Consider the following 22,822-nt stretch of genomic DNA (forward strand, 5'->3'; position numbering starts at 1 on the left):
ACTCCGTTGACAAGCTCTGATTTTCGGATGGAATATTTATTATTTTCTATGATCACCTTAAATAAGTGATTCACACCAACAAAAGAAACCTACAACTACCAACCACATCAGTATAGAGGACCCTTCCGGGGTAGGCCCACAAGAAATATCCGGTTATATACTATTTCTCCATTTATTTCTACAATTTGCTTTATTTTGATGGTTTGGCTCCCCCCCCCGCCCATCATTGATTTCTCTAAGGAATTTAGATCCTTCACTTCACAACCGTCGATTTATTGACCTGGAATCTTTTACGTAGTCTGGGATCTTTTATGATCCAATGGTAAATAAAAGCTTGTCAAATGAGCGACAATAAAACTTAACAAATAAAACTACCCTGTAGGAGCTGGATCCCCAGCCCCTCCTTCCACCCTATACACAAAGTTTTAGTAGTTCTTACTACAATAACTATAGACAATTGGTAAGTTTAAGTGCTCTTATTTAGCGTCTGCCTTTCAAAATTTCTGAACTGAAAATTTACAGCTTAACTCTGCTTTCTGACATTTTTTTTTTACTTCTTTATGCTTTTTTTGATGATTTCTGCTTTAACACTGCAATTTTATTTCTTCTAAAATATTCAACTAAAAAGTTACTGCTTAATCCTGCTCTCTAGTTTTTTGCTGTTTTCTGCGTCAACAATACAATTTTACTGCTTTCAAAATATCTGAACACGACATTTTACAGCTTAACTCTGCTTTCTGCTTTTTTGCTGCTTTAACACTACAATTTAACTGCTTTCAAAGCATTTGAACTGAAAATATTACTGTTCAGCCTTGTTTTTTGTTGTTTTCGGCTTTAACACTGGAATTTTAATGATATCAACGTTTATAAACTAAAAATTTTACTGCTTAACTTTGCTTTCTGCTTTTTTGCTACTTTCTACTTTAACACCACAATTTTACTGCTTTCATAATATACAGACTGAAAATTTTACTGCTTAACACACGTACAAATTAGTAAGGCTTTCTCTCCTCAAGGCATCACTACTTTTTATTTATTTGATTCAATTTTTAATAGAACTGCTTTCAGAATATCTGAACTGGACATTTTACAGTTTAACTCTGCTTTCTGCTTTTTTGCTGCTTTAACACTGCAATTTAACTGCTTTCAAAGCATTTGAACTGAAAATATTACTGTTCAACCTTGTTTTTTGTTGTTTTCGACTTTAACACTGGAATTTTACTGCTATCAGAATTTATAAACTGAAAATTTTACTGCTTAACTTTGCTTTCTGCTTTTTTGCTACTTTCTACTTTAGCACCACAATTTTACTGCTTTCATAATATACAGACTGAAAATTTTACTGCTTAACACACGTGCAAATTAGTAAGGCTTTCTCTCCTCAAGGCATCGTTATTTTTTTATCTATTTGATTCAATTTTTAATAGTATTCTTCTTGTGCGAAATCGAGCATTTTTTTTAGTATTGGAAGTAAAGTCAAATTTAAGCATTAAGATCAGAAGGCTAGGGGATCTCCCCTTCTATCAAGGATAATTTCTGTTTTTAAAAGTTCTAGTTTCCACGTTTCTAGCTTGATCAGTATGGCTTATTTTTCTGTGCAAAGAAAAAAAGTGCACACTTAAACACACACAATGAGACACTGAGATTTAAAAACTTCGTAGAATTAAGATTGAATATTTGTATCTATTCAATTTTTTTTCTATTTATTTAATAAAAATTATTGAACAAACCTAACATAAACACACCTTCTCCAAATGCCACAGCATAATATGGAGGAGGGATAACCAAAAAAAAAACTTAGCATAAACCTCAGAAAGGGGGTAAAAACAAAACACAACTACAACATAATATATCAATTTATAGAATAAACGAGAATGAAAAAAACAGGATATATTCATAGAATAAGAAGCATGATCTCGGCCTGTATATATTAATCTGGAGCCGGAAACCCCTCCCCCACAAACAAAACAAACGCCAGAAATCAAGGCTACTATATAGTTTTATATATATTTTCTTGATATTCCTGTTCGTTTGATTTTTTTTTTAATTATGCTTTCAGGAGAATCCTCCTAGCCTTAGGAGAGTCCCCCAACAATTTTTTATTTATGCCTACCTATTTTGGCTTTTTTTTGTATTTGGTCATCTATGCAAATTCTTTATTTGGAGATTACCTGTACTATCAAAGAAGTCTTCTGGATCGTTATCCAAGGCCATGCTTTCTATATTAATCCACATTTTTCGAAGAACAGGATTCTGAAATAATTCTGGCTTGTATCCACCCTTTTGCTCAAGTTTTCTTACAATTTTCTTGGCTACTATCACTTCTTCATCACTTGCTTTAGCAGGGTTGTCACCCATTAGTTCTTCAATGTTTAAATCACGGATATCATCTATCGAAAATAAAAAATGATGATTGAATTAATCTACCACAGTAGTTATTTACGTTCTGCTTTCGGAGGGGAATACTTTTACAAAACCAGTAAAGGTAGAACATAGAACTGGAATAGGATATAAGATATATATTTAAGATAAATTTACAATATATATATAAACATATATATATATACACACATATATATATATATATATATATATATATATATATATATATATATATATATATATATATATATATATATATATATATATATATATATATATATATATATATATATATATATATATATATATATATATATATATATATATATATATATATATATATATATATGTGAACAATAATTGTGTATGTATACATTTATTTATTCTGTTTCTCAAAAACAGCTCCATATTTTTTCGGGACAGTTGGTATTTTGGGATATTGTTGCATAAAAAACGATCTAAATAAGTCAAAAGTCTGACAAAAATCGTTAAGAACCTTAATTTTGGTTTTTGCAAATGACGCCATGTAGTAAAAATTACAATGTCACTATGCACGTAAAAAATTAGAATGACGTCATGCAAGTCATGGCATCAAAAATTACAGCGACGTTATGTACGTAAAAAAATACATTGGCGTCATATACGTCGACATCTTATGACAACATTCCTCTTATATAAGCCACCTATTTTTCCAAATGTAGTCAATTATTTATCCAACTCAATCAGTTATTAATCCAACACAATGTCTAAAGGAAGACCCAAAAACAAAAATTTGCAGTTGCAGTTACTATAAGTGACTATCCTGTGGAACCAACACCTAAACTATCAAACGTGATAAGATGTGAAAATAAACCACCTGGACCATCAATTACGACAACACCAATTCAGGCAGCTAAAGAAAATACCATTGCTAAAGTGTCTGAAGTAATCAAAAGCCAAAAAGATGTGAAAAATAAAAATGAACGTATGCGGTGGTATGCTCCGGCAAACCACTCAGGGGTTGGCGTCCCTGCCCGCAGAGCTTGAGAGTGGTAGGTACCGCAAGGTGCCGACTCCTGCCTCTATTGGGGTCACCACTATCTTTGCTGAGGTTAAGTATGAGGTCTTATGACCGCTCCAAATCTGATGGGACAAAGTCTGTCTTAGGAGTTCTTCTGTCCGCTGTTTGGCCAACTACCCATCCAGCAGGAATTTACCAAGTTTTCAAACGGAAAAAACAGCCTCGGATCGGACTTCCTTCCAGTAGAGGACCAAATGCACGCCCCAAGACAATTCTTACGGATACGTTTACTGTTACCCACAGCAATGTAAGTTGTCTCCGATCCAAGTTGAATCACCTACAGCACATGGTGAATGAGGTCTCCCCTTCTGTCATGGGTGCATCCGAGACCAACCTGAGTTCTAGCGTCATTGATAGTGAGATCAGTATTCCTGGTTACACTCTGCTCAGGCTGGATCGCAAAAACCCCAGAAGCTCGACTTTTGGTGGAGGTGGTGTTGCCGTGTACCTTAAAAATAACATCCCTTTTTTGGCACTTTCGATTCCTAGCGATAAGGAGGTCCTTTGGGTTAAAGTAAACCTATCAAACAAATCGTTTGTTATTGGTACAGTCTATAGCCCACCAAAGATGAAAATCACCGAACATTTCGAAGATTGCTTGGAATTTGTGAAGTAAAAGTTCCCTAGATCAGATACAATAATCCAAGGAGACTTCAATATTCATCATGGCCCCTGGCTGAAAAGTCGTACGGTTGATGCGGAGGGCTTAGCTCTGCTAGACCTGAGTCTTCCTTACGGTCTAGAACAACTTGTTGAATTCGACACTTACATCGGCCCTCATGGATCATCCAGGCTTGATCTCTTCTTAACTGATCATTCTTCGGATTCCTTTAGTATTGAAAGTTATCCTTTTGCCAACGACCATGTGGCAGTTATAGCTCGTGGAAATCTCAAAATACCTCCACCTGTAAAGCACGAGCACATCAACAGGCAGTATCACCGCAGAGACTGGAATGGTCTGCGAAAATTCTTATCGGCAAAGCCGTGGAGTACATTTTTAAAAGGAGCCCCACATAAAGCAGCGGCACTTTACGAAAGAGCGATTACAGAGGCTACTGAGCAATTCGTCCCATCAAAAACAATAAAAGTCTCATCTCAAGACAAGCCATGGTTCAATGCTGGTTGTAGAAAGGCAATCAGGGCTAGAAAGATGGTTCACAAGAAATGGCGTCCAACTGAATCCGACGAGGACCGGGCTGCTTTTATTAGCGCTCGAAACAAGTCTGTTAAAGCTGTACGTCAAGCTAGAGCCAATTACAAGCCCAATTTTGTAGACAAACTGAAAAAAGCCCCTGCAAAGCGGTGGTGGAGGGTCGTCAAAGAAGCCCTACCGTCATCTAAATCAACATCAATTTCTTTGCTTCATGTTGAAGGGACGATGATCCAGTCAGGCCAGGAAAAGGCAGATGTTCTTGCACAAGCCTTTTCAAAGGTATCCCAACTTGATGAGGCCGGAGTCTCCCCTCCCCCCTTTCCACCACGAACAGATGCAAAAATCACCAGTGTTAACATTACTACTAGGAAGGTGCTCAGAACGCTAAGCCAGCTGGATGTCACCAAAGCTTCAGGACCTGACAAGATTCCCAATCTCATCTTTAAAAGATGTGCCCCTGAACTTGCTGGTCCTCTCGCCTCTCTCTATAAAAAATGCTTTGCAGCGGGATTATTCCCGAAAGCCTGGAAAACTGCTCATATGGTCCCTGTTCCAAAGGCAGAGTCTGACCTTACTAATGTAGGATCATATCGTCCAATAAATCTGCTGTCCTGCGTAGTGAAGTTTATGAAAGCGTCATTAATAAGACCCTTTACCAATACCTTGAGTCATATCTGTTGTTGGCAGACACGCAATACGGTTTTCGCAGAAAGCGGTCTACATTAGACTGTTTGATTGCACAGTATCAAGAGTGGGTTGAGCTCCTTTCTCAGGGACACGATATTCGCCTTCTCTCCTTTGACATTGCAAAAGCCTTTGATCGTGTATGGCATAAGGGTCTTCTTTGTGCCTGAAACTGAAAGCCTATGGAGTTCATGGTCGACTATTTGACGTGCTTGCTGACTTTCTTCGTCAACGATTGTTGCAAGTTTTCCTCGATGCCTACATATCGAAAGAAAAAACAGTTTTATCAGGAGTACCACAAGGAAGTATTCTTGGGCCAACTCTTTTCTTGGTGTTCATAAACGACCTAGGGGACAACCTTGTGAAAAAACCTCACCACCTGCGGATGATATAACAACTAAAACATCAATTGCAAAAAACGAAGATCCCAGTGCACCCCACAAGGAGCTTCAGGCTGATCTGGAAGAAACTGAGGTGTGGGCAGATGCATGGCTTGTGAGTTTTAACCCATCGAAAACGAAAGAGATCCTAATTTCTAAGGCGCGTAATATGAGGGCTCATTCTGATTTCGTCTTCAAATGAAAGGCAATAACACGAGTTGATGCACTGCGCCTACTTGGAGTTAACTTCTCTTCGGATCTCTCATGGACTGAGCATTACAGTAAAATTAGACCTATTGCAACAAGAAATTAGGAGTTATCCTAAGATGCAAAAGTCTTCTCCCTGATGATTCTATTCTGCCACTTTTAAATTCGTGCATCAGACCTGTCATAGAATATGCATGTCATCTATTCTCTGGTGCACCAAAAAGTGACATCGCTCCACTCCAACATATTCAAAATAGAGCAGTGCGTGCAGCAACCTCTGGCAACACGAAAGCTAAAACCCCACAGCTGATCCAGGAACGTTTCGATGTGGCGTCCATGTCGGTTTTCTATAAGTACTTGCAAAACCCTCCATCGGAGGAGCTATCAAAGCTTGTTCCTGATAAAGCAAAGCCCTTGCGAACAACTCGCCGTAGTACAGCTCGTCAGGACTACCTTGAGCAAGGTACTCCCCGCCAATAATATCTGAAAACGAGCTTCGCCAGGATAGATTGCCGGCAGAGGTAATCCCGGAAAATCCTTCCCTTGACGTATTCAAGAGAATGTATAGCAAGTACCTCAGTGTTAGAAAATGAGGTAACTACCAGGACTAGCGGCAAATCAACATTTGTGATGGAGCCATGAAGCCTGTAATAAAAAAAAAAGACACAGGCGGTTAGAAGATATGCGAAAACGACAATTAGAGCGCATGAAAAATGAAAATAAACAGCAAAAAGCAGGGCGGTTAGAAGATATGCGAAAACGACAATTAGAGCGTAGGAAAAATGAAAATAAAGAGCAAAACACGAGCGGTTAGAAGATGTGCGAAAACGATAAATAGAGCGTATGAAAAATGAAAATGAACAGCAAAAACACGGGCGGTTAGAAGATAAATGAAAACGAGAAATAGAGCGCGTCGAAAATGAAAATCAAGATCAAAAACATACACGGTTAGAAGATAAACGAAGACGAGAATTAGAGCGTATCAAAACTGAAAAAGAAGAGCAAAGATGCGCGCGGTTAGAAAAAAAAGCGACGTCGTGATCTTCGTTACCAACAACGGGTGGTATAAAACCAAGTACACGAAACAAAACCAAATACATACAAAGATGCCATAAACTCAGTAAATGTAATATACAAGTCATTGGGGCATGGGCGAAGGGAGAGAGGGCGCAGGGGGGGCAACTGTCCCCCCCTAGACCTTCAAATTTACATTAGATATGGCTGAAAAAGCAGATGGTTGGAAAAGCATTTGATAAAAGGCCCTCCATCACACCATCGACTCCCCCCCCCCCTAGACAATATGCTGCCTGTGCCCATGCATTAGGGCCCTATAACGTTGCTTGTATTCACTGTGGAATGCTCCATTTTCCAGTGTAAGGAATTGGAAGCAAAGGTAGTTCGCTTGGGTAATGTCCCGTGCATGATAGAATTTCATTTTCATCTCCACAATTTTCTAATGTATTAACTTGCCTATTTTAGGAGGTCATTTGCTTTCTGAAGAGTTTCATAAATGTTTTCGGAACTTGAACTCATGTTTTACTCTACCTTCATTCAACATAAGCGATGATCGGACCATAAATAGTCGGATTATACTTAGCTTTAAAGTAGCTGGACAAATTTATAACAAAATCAATTTAGCGGCACATCCATCACAAACTACTGAAGGTGAAATTGAGCCACCTTCATATCGCCAAATATACTTTTTAGACCCCAATGAAGCTGTTGAGGAACGCCTCGCACATCCTTTAAATTTTGGGATCTCTCATAATCTAATTAATCTCTTGGAAGAAATATTGATATATTCAAACGACTATGCCAAAGGTTACGAAAAAATGCGAGAAGTGGAGTACAATTCAAATCAACTTGCTGCTTCATTGGGACAACAGCCTCAAAACGTGCCTTGGACCCCCAGATTTCTGTATAACTGTGATTTGCAATCCTGATTGGCCTGAATTTAAAGAAGCAGCGAATATTAAACTTGATGATAACTATTATAAAACAGTACCCTCAAGATCATCCCGATCTCATTACTCGAATTTCGAAACTGAAATTTGACGATATAATCAATGATCAGATATTTGGAAAGGTGGCAGCATATGTGTATACGATTGAATTTAAAAAACGTGGACTATTACATATGAATTTGCTATTGATCATGAGTCCTCAAGATCAAATCAATAATCCAGTTGAAATTAATTATCTTATTTCAACTGAAATTCCAAATTCCAACGATTCATTATTAAGAAAATTAGTCTTAAAGTGGATGGATGATTCATAATCCCTGCATGAATTTAAATCCAAATCCGAGTTGTATGATTAATAAAAGTGGAAAATTCCAGGGCCCCTTCGGTTTTCCAAAGCAGTACAATTCATTCACATCTCTAGCGGATGCTGAAAAACCAAAGTATCGACGTCGTTATGATCCCAAATTAGACGAAATGAATAGAGAAGGATTTTCACAAGATCGTGCTGTTTATCGAAAAGATTCTAGCAATCGCCGAATCAATCGTGATAATCGTCATGTCACCATATATAATCCTCATATGCTTAAAAAGTACCAATGTCACATAAATGTCGAATACGTAGGAAATATAGGTTCGGTAAAGCATCTATATAAATGCATCTACAAGGGACATGATTGTGTTTCAATAAAGATTTTCGAAAACAAACGGTGTATGGTTTGCAATGAAGCAGAAACCTATTCTGAAGGGCGCTGTTTTACACCAACCAGAGCATGCTGGCGACTATTTAGTTACCATATCCAGAAAAAGAGCCATGTCGTTCAAAGTTTAAATGTTCATTTGCCAGGACGTTATCAAATGCAAAATATCAGCCAAGCCCAAGAAGATTTGGTAGATATTGAACAACATACCTCAATGTTGGAAGTGTATTTTCGACACAACAAGGCGTTGAAACAAATGAAAAAAAGAAGGAATTTCTCTATTATTGGGAAATGCCTGAACACTAGATGGAATGGCAATACCAGTATGTAGAAATAAAGAATCCGTCGATTACGGGACATTGAACGAATTCACAACGTAAATGTTGCAGCTTTTCCCGAGTGCTTCTATTTACGAGTACTTTTGCATCATGTTAAGAATGCAACACGTTTTGAATATCTTAAAACAGTTGATAACGTTGTATATTCCACATACAAAAAAGCATGCCTGACTCATGGCCTTAAATTCGACGATAAATAATGGTTCGACGCCCTAGAAGAATCGACACTGTCCAAAATGCTTTTTCTAATGCGAATACTCTTCACACAGATTCTTATTTTTGGTAATCCTGCCGATCCAAAAGCTCTTTGGAAGAGATTCACAAATCATTTGGCAGAAGATTTCATTTTGCATAAAACACGAAATAATTTATCTAAAGAACTTGTAGCAAAGCGTGCTTATCGTATTATTGCATCGAAGTTAAATACGATGGAAATAGAAGGTCGAAATTTTAGTTTTTGGGTGGAACGATACGGCCTAAATAACACTGAGATCTATGAAGATGACCAAAGCCTGGAATTTCCAAATTCTAATGAATCAGCTGTTACTGGAAATAGTATGTATCGGCTTCTTCAAAGAAAACAGCTTGAAATTGTTGACAATATTTTACTGGCTGTCAATGATCTTAATTATTTTGGGAAAAAATGTTTTTTCATGGATGGACCAGGCGGTACCGGTAAAACATTTGTTTATAAGACCTTGCTTCACATTCTGTGTAGAAAAAATTACAAATTAAAATGTATGGCTTATACAGGAATAGCAGCAACTTTATTGACATTTGGATTAACAACACACAACACCTTCGGCTTGAAAGTTCCACTTTCCTCAGAATCTGTTTCCTGTTTAAGACCTGGTTCAAGCAGAGGTTGAGAATTAGCTCAAGTAGATGTTTTCCAACCTGACGAAGCACCCATGCTTCCAAGTACAAAATATGGATCAGTTGTTGCGGTCCATTACAAATCCAAACCTACCATTGGGTGGAAAAATTGTAGTTGCTAGAGGTGATTTTCGACGGTGTTTACCAATTCAACCGCGAAGCAACCCAAAATTGTCGATCGCCTTCTGGGAGAATAAAAATCGTATAAAAAGTTACGATTCTGTAAAAAATAAAGAAAAAGGAGGAACTGAATTTACTCCAGAATTCCTCAATTCAATTGACACAGCAGATTTACCACCATATGACTTAAAAAAACGATATTTATGCTTTTGCGTAACTTAGATATTTCAGAAGGGATGTGTTTAGGGACCCGTCTTATTCTTACTGAATTATGTAACAACACAATTAAGGCAAATATAATTACTGGGGAAAAATCAGGAAAAGGAGTCCACATATCCCGAGTTACAGTGGACTTTAGTAAAGGTCAACTTGGATGTAGTGGTCAACGACATCACTTTCGAATTCGACCCGGATTTGCCATGACTATACATAAGTCGCAAGGGCAAACTTTTGAATTTGTTGGTGCCGACCTTAGACCTTTGTCCACTTAGTCCAGTTTTTAACCATGGAATGTTATACGCTGCGTTTTTTCGTGTGAAGAGACAACGTAGCTTAAAAGTTCTGCTACCATCTGAAAATGAACGAAGAACATATAACGAAGTGAGGAACTAAGCCCTGACAACTACCAACGAAACATCTTATTGTTAGAATAATATTTCTTTTTTGATCATCAATGCCTACCATACCTTTGTTAAAAAAACAAAGGTTCTGCTATATGTATTTGATAATGACGAAAGACAAGCCGAGGTAAAACGAACCAAAAAAAACTGAAAATGACAGTGATGATTATTAGGCTTTGGATTTTGACGTGGATAAGGTCATCAATGCCTATCATACCTTTGAAAATCAAAAACCTGGACTAGATAAATCGTCGGGAGAAAAAGAAGTTTTTGTCCTTTCATCTGAGCAATTAAAAGAAACAAAGGTTCGGCGATATGTCTTTCATAATGATAAAAAGGAACTACTTCTAGCTAAGGTCCATTTGGACGTCAGGACATCAAGAAAAAGCTCAAATTGTTTTTTTTAGAAGACAAGCGACAGTGAGAATCCATATATAGAGGCCTGCCGCGTGCCGAGTGCCGAGACCCGGCGGCGAAGCTCTTATATACTATCTTTTGAAGTGAGCAATAATTGTGTATATATTTATTTCTGCATGTTCTCGAAAACGGCTCCATATTTTTTCGGGAAAATTAGTAACTTAGGATATTCTCTCATAAAAAAACGATCTAAATAGGTCAGAAGCCTAAGAAAATTCGTTAAGAGCCTTAATTATAGAAAAAAAAATTTACGTGAATGACGTCATTCACACTTGTCGCACTTATGTGGAAAAACTGAAGATTTTCAAGCATGGAAAAGTTTACATTAAATTGGTTAAAGAGCAAAAGACTGGTGATCGCAAAAATATTTCTATATTTTCATATATGGAGAAGTTTATATTAAATTGCTTAAAGAGCAAAAAACTGGTAATATTCCAAAGTATTTGCATATATTTTGACAAGGTATTACAACAATTCAAAAACCTTAAAAAAGAAGTTATGCCCTTGGGGCATATAAGGTTTTTATAGAAAGTTTTGTTGTAGCAGCTTCAAAAAGGGCTCATTTGATTGGAAATTGAGAGGACTAGTGTCTTTTTTTTGAGTAGAAAGTAATCAGAAGGCACACATTGATATAGACATTTTGTTCAGCCCATCAGAAAGGTCTGGTAATTGTGTCTTTGAGGATAACAAATGCCACCCAGCCCTAAGGGCAAGGGTTGTAAGTTATGCCCTGGGGACATATACGGTTTTTATAGAAAGCGTGGTCATATAAACTTCGTAGGGGGCTTATTAGATTTGTAATCAGACGCTCTAGTGCTCTTTTTAAGAGTCAAAGTAGTCGGAGGACAGCTATCCCCCCTCCACACACACACATCGTATTGTCCTGAAATGCATCTAATAGAAATTTTGAGATAGCCATTCTATTCAAAATAGTCAAAATATCATATAACAAGGCCTTTGGTGTTGAAACAAACCCCAGAGATTAGGGGCAAGGGTTGTAAGTTATGCCCAGGGGGTATTTAAGTTTTTATGGAAGGAATGGTTGTTTAACTTCAGAAGAGGCTCAGTCTTTCTTCCTGATAGAGACTATGTCAATATAAAACGAACAGAAATTAATCAAAAAAACTGTTTGTACAAAACAAGTTTTTCAAAAAAAGTAAATAACTCAATTGAATCAAAAATTAACAAAAGCATAATCAAATAATCCAACAGGCAAACAACTTACAAAAGCCATCATCAATAAACAAACGACAACCAAAACAAACATAAGGTAAAAGAAATAATGAACTCAAACCCACACAAATAAGAAATAAACATAAAAAGAATTCTAAACCCCTAAATTTTCAAAAGTCAAGAATACGATTTGTACTTAACTGAGAAAATTCTTTTGAATATTTTCAATTTTGTAACTTTAAGAAATCAAAAATTAATTCAGATTTTAAGGAATAAATATCAGCATATGTATATTAAATTGACAATGCACATTTTTTTTTCAGTAAATTTATTTGAATGTTTTTCAGTAAAGTACAAATTATATTCTGGCTTTTAGAAAGCATAGGGTTTAGAACCCGACTCAGATTAATTTCTGATCGTTTTGAGTTCGACTTACTTTAATTTTTATTTGTTTAGGGTTTCATTCATTTATTGGTAGTGATTTGTGGTAATTGTATGCTACTGGTACTGATTGTAAGTAATTTGATACGTGGAAGACAAATTCAAATAACGATAAACATCTAACAGTCTTACCGGCAAACAGAATTTAAAAAACAAATAACATGATATATGTTTCTGTATATGAACTGTATATGTTTCGTATTCTAAGAACATATAACTGTAGTAAATTATTGATTCCAAGACCAATACATTACATTTAGAAAAGTAATTTAATACGCGGAAAACAAGTCAAAATAACGATAAATATCTAATAGTCTTACCTGCGAACGGAATTTAAAAAAAAAAAAAATTAAGCGGTGTAGGTCGCATATTCCACGAATAAATAACCTTAATAAAATAGCAAGGATAAGTCCAAAATAATTTGGAAAGTGAATACGAAAGACCGATCCACATTGAGGCACTAATATCTAATATTCTTACCCGCGAATGGAAGATAAAAAACATGAAATCCAGGCGGTACATCTTGACTCCCACTTTCATCAACAACCTCTTCCTGTGGAATAAGGGCCACTAGGCTGGGTACAGAATTTGAATTTGCAATCATCCTACAGATAGCAACCTTATTTTGGACTTGTAGGCGTTCTAGAAGAGCTACGAAAAATGATCGACTCCCTAGAAATATAAAAACAGTTTACCAAATGCAAAACACACATGCGGGAAATTATTTCATAGGTGATTAGGTATTTCTGGACCTTGCATTGAATTACAAAGAGAACGAAAAATCAGGAGCAAGTCATAAGACATTAAGATTTTGAGATGACACGATTACAAGGGGCAGTAACTTACGCATACATCTACGGATTTTTTTTTTGGAAAAGGGGTCAATAAAAATTCTTTTTTTTTGGGGGGGGGGGCAATTTTTCTGTTTAAAAAGATTCAATGAGAATACAGAAAAGGCATTTTTAATAAAAACAAAGGTGAAATTGTCTCTCATTTGCTGAAAAAAGGGACAAGGCCACGCAGAAAAACCCTTTCTACTTCCCAAAAAATGCATTTTTAAAATTCTAGAGGGGAGACAAATACCCCTCTGACCCCCCAATTGGCGTCTCTGAAGAAGATTTATCCAAAAAAGGGTGTTCTTACCCCTCTGAAAGTAAAATCAGATACAGCAAAATAACCTTCAAAGTTATTCCAAAAGATGATGATTGTTCCAAAAACTTGTTAGAGCAGTTTCCAGTTTTATCCAAAGCCGGGCTGAAAGAGGAACTTTCTTTGGTCCATTTATCGGTAATTTTAATAAGTTTAAAGAATTTAAGACTAGAATAACAGCAAAGAAAAAAAAAGCCAGGGGTGCCTCCAAATATATCACCAGTAAGTTTTACTAATTACCAAAGTCTTTATAAAGTTCAACGTTGGGCTGTTCCTACTCAATAAGCGTTAAAAATACATTTTCTTCACTCATAAGTGGACTATTCCGTATCAACTTAGGATCAGTCGGCGAAATAGTAGGTTTAGGGTTCCACCAAGATGTCAAAGACATGGGGCACAAAAAAGAAAGATAATGGGATGATTATGGATATTGATGGTATTCGCCAGCTATCATTTAAGTTAACACGATATATGCCCAAGACTGGAAGTAAACAAAAAAAGGATGTAGCAGAGAAAAATAGAATGATCTTTAATAGGGGCCTTTTTTGTCTTCTTTTTTCTTTTTTTAGCTCAACTAAATCTATTTCAGACTTTCATGCAGAGCCATTCCTAGGAGGGGGGGGGGGGGTAGGGGGCAACCAAGGCAATTGCCCAGGGTGCCATGGCGTGGGGGTGGCACCTCGACCCGGGAGTTAACCACATACATCTAGTTTTTCACTTTTATATGTTTTTTTGCTTATATTTAATTAAGGAGGAGGTCGCTGTAATTAGTTTTCCCCGGGCGCCACCAGCCCTAGGAACGGCTCTGCTTTCATGTATGTGTAAATTATATTTGCTCCTCTCGGTTGATCGTCTATTAAACGTAAATCACCTAAATAAAATAAGTAAAAATAATATTCGTGGTTTTATTAAAGAAATTGTGCCATAATCTGATGTAAAAAATTTAAACTGAATCTTTTGTTTTTCTCTCGACCAGAGGCGATTTGTGGAGACCTGAAAGCAGTGGTTTGCACTCACTGAAACCTATAAAAAATAACTAACCCTAGAAAAATTAATTGCCTCTCCAAAATTCGGTTATTTTACATAGACCTTAAAAGTACTGTTGCCAGGAAGTACATTCAATAGTGTTTTCTTTCCAAAGTTCAGGAAAGGTCAAGCACCAAAAATTTTTCTAGAAATTATTAGCTAGAAAAACGTTAAAATTCTCTCCATAAAAATTATCATTTGAACAATAAAGGCCACTTTGGGAGTTCCCTATGGTGCCACCTTCTATGATTGACAAACTCTCTGTCAAAAGGGACGCATAATTCCAATAGATTTTCGGTGAGATTTCAGAGTCAAACCACAAATTCTCGACAGCTCTCGATGGTACCTAGCTCGATGGTACCGTAATTCAATAATGGGCTCTTTGTCTCTGTGATGGTCAGCCGACAAGACAAGATGGCTGAGGCTCGTAAAAGGATTGAAGCTTACGCATCGCCTTAACTAGGATTTTAGCCACAGTATCTATGTCTATTCTTGAAAAAATCCTGACTATGGGAAAAATAGAGGTTATTGTCGAAATCATGTCACTAAATCATATGTAAAACCCCGAAAACTTTTCTTGTAATTGTCAAAAACTTCAGTTTTGCAAACCTCTATTCATATTACCGGTTACCATTATTTTGGCAGTATGCCCCATAACATATTAATTTTATCTTATTTAAAACTGATTATTGTAATGCTAGTAACAAGAAGGGGAAATAATCTCACACCTCCTTCCATCTTCACCTCCGTCTCCTGCAAAATCAAGGACACAACTTTTTCTTGACATTGAGAAAATACGTTATGGCTCTTCCGATTTGTTTTTTAAACTTAAACCTTTGGGATTACAAACCACAGTTTATATAATTAGCAGTATGATCTTTCCCTATCTCACCCATTATAAAAACCCGGGCCGAGGTGCGATTGCTCCAGAGAATGTATAAACCGGTATAAACATAAGCGGCATTAGATCTTTTCACGGGTAGACAAAGAATAATCACCAACGAAACAAGTACTGACAAAACCACTTGGCCGGCTCACCAATAAGTGGACAATAAGTGCAGAAATAAGTGGGAGGAGCTTTTTGTTCGCACCGAGAATGAAGAGCCAGAAATCATCTGCGTTAAACTTACTGGATAATTATATAAACTGTGTTACAGACCTTTAACCATAGATTCCTCAGGGTATATGAAATCGCAGGGTCTATGAAACCAGTGCCACTTTATCATATCTTTAGGTTTAAACCCCAAAAGAAAGAGGCCAGGTTCTCCAAGTCTCCGCAGATGCCTGTGTTCGTCAACTCTCAAACGTATCCTAGCACCACCAAACTCTTGATATTTGATAATATCCGATCTTCCTAGTTCCTCAGCTGATATATCTTCCTAAAACATAAAAGAATTTATATGACAATCATCGAGGACGGCAACTAGAACATGAAAAATATACTTAAGGTGCAAAATTAATCATATCAAACATATCAAAACATAAAAGAACTGATAAGACAATCATCAAGGACGGCACCTAGACCATGAAAAATATATTAAAGATGCAAAATTTTTAAATATTTGGTACTTTTTTTGCATTTTTCTACCCGCAAACTTCTTGCATGGGAGTCCTTTAGTATTTTAGATGCCAGCCTTTACCTCAACCCTATACTTTGTCAGCCCTATACACCATTGCCATGATTAATTTCTCTTTCCTTTTGATTGTATTTGTTCTTCTGGCATAATTTTGACCATTTTTATTCCTTTTTATTTCAAACTAATTTATTTTTTCGTTCGACTTTAATGTCTACCCTATTAATTTTCAAAACTACAATTTACAGCATTAATCCTTTTATCCAATAGTAACTGTGAACTTTATTATTGCCAACAGTTGCATTTTTGATACTTTTCGTATATTTCAAAATTTTTTTCACAAGATTTTTTTTCATTGATTAGCTACTAGCATCATTTCATGAATTGAATATTAAAAATTATAAATGTGCAATAAAAACTTCTCTAAGTAGGACAGGTTCTCTCTAAGTAAAAAAAAAACTTCTCTAAGGACAGGTCCTCTAAGGACAAAAACTTCTCTAACTTCTCTAAGGACAGGACAGGACAGGTAGGACAGGTTGGACAAAAAACTTATCTAAGGACAGGACAGGTAGGACAGGTTCTCTCTAAAAAAAAATTCTCTAAGTAGGACTACCAGAGAAGCAATTAGCAATCTTTTAGATTTAGTAATTAGAAGTCCGGAGTTTTTGTGATTATTTTAATGAAAATACCTAATTATGTTGTTATCATTCCACATGGAAGTAAAACCAGCGCTAACTTCCCTACCCATTTATCGCAGCCTGGTACACAGAACTCTATTCCAGGAAGCATTAGGGCATGGTATCACCTAAGAATATGTAAAAAATAAATCAAAAAAGATATCTGTTTGGCAATGCTCATGTTTTTTGTTTTTTGTTTTTTTTAATAGAATGAGCTAGTTAGAATTTAGTTGTGTTTTTGTTATTTATGTTCTTCCGTCGTAAACTAATAATTAATTATAGTTAAGCAGGGTCGTATCCAGGACGTTTATTCGGAGAGAAGAGGCGCCACAAGAATTTTGTTCGAGGGCAAGGGTTTGAAAACTTTTGAACCCGTATTTTAGAACCAATTCACGAGTCGGAGAAATATTTCGAGGGGATGGGGGGGGGTTCATTTCAAACTTCGTAACACCCTCCCCCTGAATACACTGCTGAAGTTAAGCGCCTGTAATCAGTTCACTATAAATAATTTTTTGTGTCTTTCTTTGGAAATTATCAGCAGTCTAGTTAATTTTTATTTTGCTTATAATAAAGTTAAAATTCGCTGATTAGTTCTAAAAAGCCTTTTTTTTACTTAGAAACAGAAATTCAATATATATATATATATATATATATATATATATATATATATATATATATATATATATATATATATATATATATATATATATATATATATATATATATATATATATATATATATATATATATATATATATCTTAAAGTGTAATGCAGTGTTTCATTTACAAGCGTTGAAGTGTTTTATGAAGTGTTTGTCGTGTTTGGAACTTAACGTGTATTAAAATAGGTTGTATGGAAAAGAGGTTGTAACGTGTAAAGAGGTACAACCACAAATTTGGTTGTATTGATTCGTGGCACCACTCACCCTTTAGGTTTACAGGAGGGGGTCTCAACTCCCCCGTAATCCTATTTTTTGGGGGGGGGGATATCTGGGCACCTTTTATTCAAATTATCAAATAAGGTTTATTTTTTTTACTGTTGCTCCCCCTAAAAATAAATCCTTTTCATGTACCCAGCCACCTTCAGATTTGGTCATTTCTGTTTGGCTCGATTAAACATTTTAGTTTCTGATTGCTTTATATTTGTTTATTCATCTATAATAGTATATGTTACTTAAAGTTTCAACAATTCATTTATATCAATTCCTGCCTGCTGAAAGTTTGACTATTATATGCATTTATTTTTGTTCCTTTTGGTTTTAATATCACTCATTTAATTTGCCTAAAATATTTTTTGGATAAATGTGCTATTTTAATTTTGACACAAGCATATTCCCACTAAAAACAACTATCTTAGTCGAAGTCATTTGATTGGGGACTTTAAACTTCATGCAGCGTATAAATAAAAAGTCTTTTTTGATATTGACATTATTTGAAAGATTTTTTTTTAACTAACTTTGAACATGTGGTGTTATGACCTTTAAGCGGAATGTACGGGGCGAGGGGTTGGCGCCATTTATGGGACGTGATCGATCCTTTATGTATGATCTGTTTGGAAAACATCAAAAGGCGACAATCAAAAACCAGAAACAGAGACAGTGAAAATAAAGGTCCGTTTCTGCATTTTCGGAAACGTTGCTGTAGCTAGCAAATGGCTGTTAGATTTTTACTTGAGTCCATTGCCACCCTTCCATTATCTCTGTTTTTTTCATAAATTTGATTGCTTATTTTTGAATCTTATTTTTTACTTTCTTTTTACCCTAAATATGAAGTGACTTGTTTTTACTTCAAAAACGGCCGTTTTGTTCCTTTTAAGGGTTTATTTTATGTCTGTTTTTTTTTTATTTCTTTAGGCGTATTAGACTAAGGTAAACATTTATTGATATAGTTCAATAAAATGGACGAAATATACAACAACACTAAACACCTCAAATTTTTACTTCAAAATCTCAAAATGTTCAAAATCTGTTCAAAATTTGAGTAAAAAAAGAGCAAGTAAAACCTAAATGTACCGAGAAATCTGATTATACCAACAATTTCAAAATGCACTACGCTGTGCCAGGACCTGAAAATTGTACCAAAAACGGTACAATTGTACCGCGTTGGCAACGCTGCTTCAAACATGCAGCTCATTTATACTGTTCCAGATGGTGTGGACTATAGACGGTTCATCCCTCATGCATGTAATGAAGTATACATTTTTCTTGGTTCAATTACAGCTGAACTCTCGTGTAACTAAACTCCAAGCAACTGAACCTCTGTATCTGGGCCCCCGTGCATCTGAGCAATCGTGCAACTGAACCCCCATGTAACTGACCTCCCCCTGCAACTGAACACTCGAGTAACCGAACCCTCGTTTAACTGAAATCAATTTAACTGAGCCCTTGTGCAACTGAACCCCCGTGCAACTCAACACCATTTGACTGAACCCCTTGCCACTGAACCCCCGTGTAACTGAATCGTCATAAAACTGAACTTCATTTAACTGAAATCCCAGTCCTTGTGTAACTGAGCCCCTGTTTAACTGGACCCACGTGGGACTGAGCCTATGTACAGCTCATCCCCACTAAACTGAGCCCTCGTGCCACTGAACCTCCATATGAATAGACCCACGTGGAACTCAGCCCACGTGCAGCTCGACCCCATTTAACAGAACATTCAATCAACAAATTAATCTGGCTTTAATGGTTTGTGACGTCCAATTTTCTTTTTATTGTGACAACGAAACAGCGGTTTCTTTGATGAATGATCTTGACAGGTATTTACTTTATGACGCTAACAAAGAGTTACAACAAGATAGAGCATGTAAAGATTCCAAGTGTGTTTTAACCCATAATATTGCCTCATGCTGTAAAATTCTGAAAAACTAGCGCTTTACTGAAAACACAAAGCATAACTAAAAAACAGGATGTATCTTAGGAGCAGGAAAGTCTTTGACTAGCCTGCACAAAATAAAAGACTAATTTTCTCAAAAGTTTCTTTTTCTACTTGTAAAAGAGACTAGGAAATGGAGTATTCAAGATGGGGATTTAAACACTAGTTTAGGGGTTTTTAGAGATTTTAGGGGTTAGAGTTTAGGGTTTTTTAGAGATTTCAAACCTTTACACTCCAAAAATGACACTAAGATCTCATTTTGATGCCATAAGGCATTTTACGATATCATTGTCATAACGAAAGTATAAAAAGCACGTAAATGAAAATATTAGCTTTTAAATGACCTTAAACAGCCCTCTACAACATTTTAGCGCCCTATTAGTATTGGATTAATAAAATAGAAAAGGGAAACTTATCAGCGTTTCCAGCTCTTTTTAAAACTTTCCATAAAATTGTTTCGGCAATTAGCTTTTACCATTAAGATGAAAGGGTTGAGCTAAATGTGGTTGATATGAATGTGAGTTGAGTCAGACAAGTTTGGATTAAACGGCGGTTGAGTTGAATGAGGATTGAATTAAATTAGGGTTGAATTGCACGGAAGTAGAGTTGAGCGGGGTTTAAATAAACAGGGGCTGAGTTGCTTGGGGTGCTTGGGGTTCAGTTACAAGCCTACCCTTGTTCTTACTCTTAACGCTGACTATGGTTTTCCGTCAAATGAAATGGTTGTAAAACAACGTGGCAAAAATGTTGTCAGTTTAAAAAATCACCGAAAATTGTGTGAAGCACTTTACCTACCCAATGGTTTATCCAGCGGGGACGTCAGGATTGACCGTGGATATTCCCCTTCAAACATCACTTGAAGTCAACATCGTTTAAGGCCAACACCGTTATAACGTCTACGCCGTTCATTGACTTTATAAGACACCATTCTCGTTTTTCTTCTCTTTTTGTTTTTGTAAAACTCAAGAATTTTGTGAAATTACTTCCCTTTTATGGAACAAGAAAGTAAGAGGGAGAAAGGGGGGAGAGAGGAGGAGAGAGAGAGAGAGAGAGAGAGAGAGAGAGAAAGAGAGAGAGCGAAAGATAGATAGGTAGAGGGCACTTGCCAAGTTTTCTCCCATTGTATATTTGGTTGTAACTGTTTCTAGAACTTCGTTTGTTCTTCGATCCAGTTTTACTTTTTTAGGAAGATATGCTCCCCTGCAAAGCAAAAAAAAAATGTACAACATCAGAAGGTTACAATCTTTTTTACATTCCGCTTTTTTATAATCACTTTTTGTGCGTCCACTATACATTTCTCTGTGCACTCTACCACTTTGAATAATAATGGCTCCAAAATTCTGATGACACACGAAGTAATTAGTCTCCCAGTGACTGCCCTTGAAAATTGAGGTATTTAAAGTAAGCCGCACAATAGCTGCCCTCAAATTTAAGTCTCATTCATCCTGAGTAAGAAATCTGCTCCTATAATCGCGGTTGCAGTGGTAGCTGCATCCTAGGAAAAGGTTGCTTAAAGACTAGTGATAAGACACATTATTGAGTTATTTCAATACATAAGTATTTTTCGTTCCGATATTCCATGCATTTTAATATCAAAACTGATATTTCAAATTTATTCTTCTTTTGACACTTGGTATGATGACGCGCAGCAGATGAAACCACGCCAGAAAATTCTGGGAACTGCAATTCAGACCTACGTGTGACAAGGGACTCGAGGCCCGACAACTCTTGAAATAAATAAAGCCAAGAATAATCAAAAACAGCTTTCTGCTGCCATGTTTTCCTAATATGGCTTTATGCTGATATGAGGTGGTATTTAGTTTAGACTCTTCAAATGAGCCTTTAAACATCTCTCTTAGGATATTTCAGTGTCCCACTAGCCGTGACACACACACAAAAAACAAAGAAGAATTAAGAATAAAAAGGAAAGACATCACTGCTTCCCATGCAAAAAGTAAGTTTCCTTTTTGCCCAAGATGGGGGACTGTAATTCTCCTATCTGGTTTTTTCGGCTATGGATATTCCAAAGGTGCAGTTTTTATCACCACAATAAACCTTTACCATTAACATTAATCCGTAATAATTGCCATCTATAATTAATTGCCGTAATAATTGCCATTTACAATTAATTGCCGTAATAATTGTCATTTACAATTAATTGCCGTAATAATTGTCATTTACAATTAATTGCCGAAATAATTGCCATTTATAATTAATTGCCGTAATAATTGCCATTCTAAAATCAGCTTTAAATTGATATTCTTCTTCACTCGATAGTTTTTTCGATCACGTTTTTGATTTTTTGGTTACTATGGCGTAGAGTTCGTTCATTACTAGGGTGCGGAAGATGCCATAACCATGATATCATCCAAGTATTTTCCGTTTGCATAATTGGAGGGCTCAAATTGAGGAGCCCTTCTCTATCGAATCTTGGTCACCCAAGAATTATTTAGGGAATGCTCCTATATGATTACAAGTTATACTAAAAAATCAAGTACATTAATTAAATAATAGCTAAAATTTGAACTGTAGCAAATTTGGCTTCACAGAAGACATCCACCCCTACTACTACCCCGTCAACTAATATCAGCACAACTCTTCCCATGACTAGCTCTTTTACGAAAATCACAACTACGAGAATTGCCACAATGAATACTCACACTATCAAAAATCCAACCCCAATAACTCCGATTTATGATCCGAGAAGCAAATATTTACTCTACTGCGACGTTTTTGCTAATTGAGACTACCTTTTATTATTTGTCAATATTCGTCAATATTGTAAATATGGCAATAAACTTATGTCAATGTTAGAAACCATGATATCGGGTAGTGGCGTCGTTGATGCGGGGGAGGGGGGAGCTGCCCCCCTAATAATTTAGGAAAAATCTATAATTTATTAAGTAGCTTTAAAACTATTGCTAGTTTTAAGTGTCGAATTTGCTCTTTACTTTGAGCAGATTTTCTTTTAAACTAATCCATACTCGTTTTTAACATAGGGAAAACGAG

The 22,822-nt window shown here is 36.2% G+C and overlaps 1 protein-coding gene across 1 annotated transcript in view; it reads right to left on the reverse strand.

Moving 5' to 3' along the window:
* Positions 1–22,822, reverse strand: part of Irbp (Inverted repeat-binding protein) — a 96,578-nt gene that overhangs the window by 14,338 nt on the left and 59,418 nt on the right. Inside the window, exons 7-10 of the mRNA XM_089086805.1 lie at positions 20,920–21,013; positions 15,848–16,067; positions 12,994–13,185; positions 2,172–2,390 (exon numbers count right to left, since the gene is read on the reverse strand). Of these exons, the coding sequence (XP_088942931.1) occupies positions 2,172–2,390; positions 12,994–13,185; positions 15,848–16,067; positions 20,920–21,013 (725 nt within the window). The remainder of the gene's footprint in view (positions 1–2,171; positions 2,391–12,993; positions 13,186–15,847; positions 16,068–20,919; positions 21,014–22,822) is intronic.

The sequence above is a fragment of the Artemia sp. Qi Xiang Cuo genome, chromosome 3 (genome assembly GCF_049724085.1).
Source record: "Artemia sp. Qi Xiang Cuo chromosome 3, ASM4972408v1, whole genome shotgun sequence".
Taxonomy (NCBI): domain Eukaryota; kingdom Metazoa; phylum Arthropoda; class Branchiopoda; order Anostraca; family Artemiidae; genus Artemia; species Artemia sp. Qi Xiang Cuo.